Source organism: Anthonomus grandis, chromosome 16 (assembly GCF_022605725.1).
Source record: "Anthonomus grandis grandis chromosome 16, icAntGran1.3, whole genome shotgun sequence".
Lineage (NCBI taxonomy): Eukaryota > Metazoa > Arthropoda > Insecta > Coleoptera > Curculionidae > Anthonomus > Anthonomus grandis.
This window is the reverse complement of record NC_065561.1, coordinates 4,078,516-4,082,625: the sequence shown is the minus strand read 5'-3', so window position 1 is coordinate 4,082,625 and position 4,110 is coordinate 4,078,516. Positions and strand designations below refer to the sequence as shown.

Here is a 4,110-nt window from a genome sequence, read left to right as displayed (position 1 = left end):
TGGAGAGCTGAATTCGTGAAGTGAGTCGAACAATTACGGCTCCCATGATTACTGCAGCCACAGCATAAGGAAGACTTAATTATTTAAGCTGTGCTGCAGCTTGCTCAAGAGAAATCTTTCGGCGATATGAAGATTGCGTGGATGCTGATGGAACACAATTTGAGTATTTAAGTAAAGAATAGATTTAAATTTTGTAGATTAATATAATAACAGATTAATATAATATTAAAATATTGTATAATAAATAAATTGAATTTAAAAAGGAACTTGCTATTTTAATTTTTGCAACAGAAATATTTTAATTTTTAAATTTAAAAATTCTTTACGTTGATTTTAACACATAATTTTTTTTTCTAAAATTGAAATAATAATTTTACAAGTATATTAAACAATTTCGTTATGATATCTTTCTAAGAATCACACAGCATTAAAAAAAAATACTTTTTCAGATTAAACACCTTAAAATGGAACTTCTCTGTTGTTTGAATAACTGTCGCATCGCTGAATAAAAGATATTATGGTTCTTCTTAATTAAAATAAAACAGTGATTCCTTTTTTTTTCTCCAAAACGGTTCATTTTATCGATAATAAACAAGAGTGCCTTTTCTTTAGAGTAAGATTCAAGCTATTCATATTTATTATTTTAGAGTCTATCATACAACATATCATACAACAAACCAGTCCGCCCCTGCTAAAATAAATAAGGTATATGTGTTTTAAGGACTTCGTCTTAACAGGTCCTTAGTAGCCTTTATCATGTAAAATTTTTATTAAATTATACCAAGTACTTCAACAGTTATTTAAGAAGAACCGATTTTAAGGGGGCATATCTTCGTAGGGAGGGCCTATAGACATTTTTTTTTTATAAGAGTGTTCACATTGTTTTATTATTTTCTACTTGAATACCAGAGATTTCCCACATTTTCTGGGACACCCTCTATATTAGACTCTGACATATACAGGGTGTTTTATAATTAGTGGGGCATATAAAACTTGTAGGGGTTGAAGAGGGCCTCAAAATAAGCAAGTTTGCGCAATAAACCTCAAATCATTAGATTTTGAGATACAGGGTGAAGTTTTGAGATCCCTGCAAATATTTTTCTGAAAATTTGTAGGTAGTTTCTATGCATCTAGTACTACATTTTAATACATAATTTAATTTTTTATTTTACCAGTGGCGTCCATGTGAGCTAAAATCTAGTGAACTCTCTTAGTAATGATTGTAATAATGTAAAACCTTGTAATCGATTCGTGCAGTGAACGAAATTAAATATTTGGGTGTCTACTTCAAAGAAAATATAAAATGGGAGACACATGTGCAATATATCTGTGATAAACTAAGAAAACTTATGTATGAATCATATATGCTAAGACCATGTTTGTCACATACAACAACAGCAGTCACTATGTATAAAGATTTGGTAGAATCGAACATTAACTATGGAATTTGTATTTGGGGGGCTGCCACTAAGAATTTCTTATTTCTTTTAAAATTACCCAGATTAATAACCCAAAAATTATAAAGATATCTCTTTCAAAAAACATAATACATCCACCAAATTATATTTAAAATCGAAAATAGAAACAACATACAATTAACTTTTTTTAAATTAATTTACCCAACAATGATAGCATCTGAATAGCAATACATATATTTATGCTGTTAATATGATTAGTAATCAATAAATAGAAAATTTTTATAAAAAGGTTTTTAGGTTAATTAAATAGGCAGATTGGTAACGTGTAACTCGCCCGCGGGGCAAGCTAGCTCGATCATCAGCAGGTCTACGTGCGTAATTGCTTTATGTTTGTGCAGTGTATTTCAGTTCTATTTAATAAAGAAATAAAAATCCACATTTGGTGAATTATTCACATTTGCATTTATTTATTTACAATGTATCAACAAACAAATATCAATAACTATTTATGCTAGTTTATGGGGATGAACAACAGACGAGAAAAATATGAACATAAGTACTTAACACTAAATGTGGCAATGCAGATGAAGGGTGATGTTGAAAAATTGTGTAGGCCTTAGTTATGCTGAAAATATTGTTTTAAAGAAAGATAGATGAAGAAGATTTTATTTAAGAAGTTTTTTGTATTCCACTACCAAACCAACGTTACAAAACATTTCGTTTTACGACTTCTATACCCACCTTAATCGTGATGATGGTAATGATGTTCAATATGGGGATGCTCTGCGTGTCCTTTCCTCTCAACATGAGCATTAAATCCGTTTTTATGATCAGCTTCATATTTGACCACTCGAATAGTACCATCGGGCTCATGTAGAGAGTACTCTCCCTTTACTTTGTCTCCATATCGTTCCTCATGCTGCTCGTGTATGTCATGATGGTGTGAATCGTGTACTGCATATTTGTATTTGTAATGCGGAATAGTCTATTTAAAATAATTAATATAAAATAATAGTCAAACTAAAAGAGTACGTCTTACATAAAGTTCAACAATATGATGTCCATGTCCCCCACCTCCTTCACCGCCACCCCCTTGACTTAAGGAAATATGACTGAGCCCTGCACTAGCATAGGCAACAACGAAGAGAAGGGTAAATGCCTGTAAAAAATTATCATTAAAAAATATATATTTTCTTGAAATAATTCTTACTCTAATCATCATTTTGAACTCCAGATTAGTTCTAGGCAAGTATGAAACCAAGTAGATACTGAACTAGGTACAGATTGATTGAATTTATATTATAACATTAATGAGAAAAATGCCTAATAAATTCTTAGCTTTTCAGAAAGGCCTACTATTAAGTAGCATGTAAAAATGGCTAATTTACATCAGCACCGCAATATATTAAGTCCTAATTAAATGGACTTTCAATAGTAAATCAGATATAGTAAATGGCGAATAGTAATGCATTTCATTCAATATTTTAATTTCTTATTGTAAAAAATACACTTATTTATTTATAAGACGAAATATCTTACTAACCTATGTGTTAAATGTCTAGTAGAATTATTTTGAAAAAAAAATGTACAATAATATGGTACCATTAAATTTAATTTTAATTTCTACGAACATGAGGAAGGATTAATGAAATGTTTGATATGTAATGAAATAACAGAAACTCATCTTACATTTCACGATTTTTTTTAGATATTTAAAATGCCGACCGTTTACTTCCAAATATTTTTGAATCCGTATACTAGAAAATTCATTTGTGTCCTTTAATTTGAAGTAATTTTCTAGATTTTAGGGTTTTATCGTAAACGTGTCACTCTATTTCATCTCCTTTTCTTTAAAACTTTTCCTGAATTCCATTTAGTTTCAACGTGCAGATTTTGCTTGCTCAAAAAATTCTCGTTCCTGCTATTGAAAATGCCTTTCCAGGGAAGTTTAGCTTATCAGATCAAATGAATGGTTTTACTTAAAAAATGAGGATCTTCGTAAATGTCCATAAAAAATGTTTTACAAAATTGTCCTCTACGCTAAAAATCATCTGGTTTTAGCGATTAAACTTTTGTAAACTTGGATGTTCATCTGATACTTAGTTTTCTGGTTGCTTTACCCTATAGCAACCAAAAATCGGAAAAAACCTTTTAGTTACCATCTTGGTTCTTTCGCTTTCTAATTATTCTATTGAAGTATCTCGACAATATTTTTATATTAAATTTCTATTCTTATGATGATTTATGATTATATTAAATTATTTAATAAATATAGAAATGTTGAGGCAAATCTAAATAATTTTTTTGGTGCCCATTCACATTTCCCTTTAATATAAAGAAATAAATCATTTCAGTAAATGGACCAAAAAATCCGTATTATTACCCATAATCTGAGGATTAAAAAACTGTTTTGAGTTAAAGGTAATTGACTTTCCTTAGTCAATTACAGCGTGCAACTGACGAGGCCTATTATTCCGATTTAAGATAATTAATAAAAGATGTTTAGCTAGCCAATCAATATTGACAATTTTTTTAAAAATTATATATAATTTGCATTTGTCATAGTACTTGTGCTTATCATACATATGATAGTGTACAAGCCGAACAAAGTCTAAAGTAGTATATCTGTATGGAATGTAAGGAAAAGAATAAAAATATTTAAAACTTTTTTTAGAAAAATGTTAAATTCACT

At 29.4% G+C, this 4,110-nt stretch overlaps 1 protein-coding gene across 1 annotated transcript; it reads right to left on the bottom strand.

Annotated features, from left to right (window-relative positions):
• Nucleotides 1–1,856: 1,856 nt before the first annotated feature.
• Nucleotides 1,857–2,767, bottom strand: LOC126745861 (adult-specific cuticular protein ACP-20-like). Its single transcript, XM_050453889.1, has 4 exons — nt 2,629–2,767; nt 2,458–2,577; nt 2,160–2,403; nt 1,857–2,043 (listed from the first exon to the last, which is right to left on the bottom strand). Exons 1-3 carry the CDS (start codon nt 2,638–2,640, stop codon nt 2,161–2,163), a joined length of 375 nt encoding a protein of 124 aa, XP_050309846.1. The 5' UTR covers nt 2,641–2,767; the 3' UTR covers nt 1,857–2,043; nt 2,160.
• Nucleotides 2,768–4,110: the final 1,343 nt, after the last annotated feature.

Excerpts from the sequence above, each read along its gene's own strand:
- LOC126745861 (XM_050453889.1), bottom strand. Across the intron at positions 2,404-2,457 it reads ATCATATTGTTGAACTTTAT|ACTATTCCGCATTACAAATA; the intron begins GTAAGACGTACT and ends TATTTTAAATAG.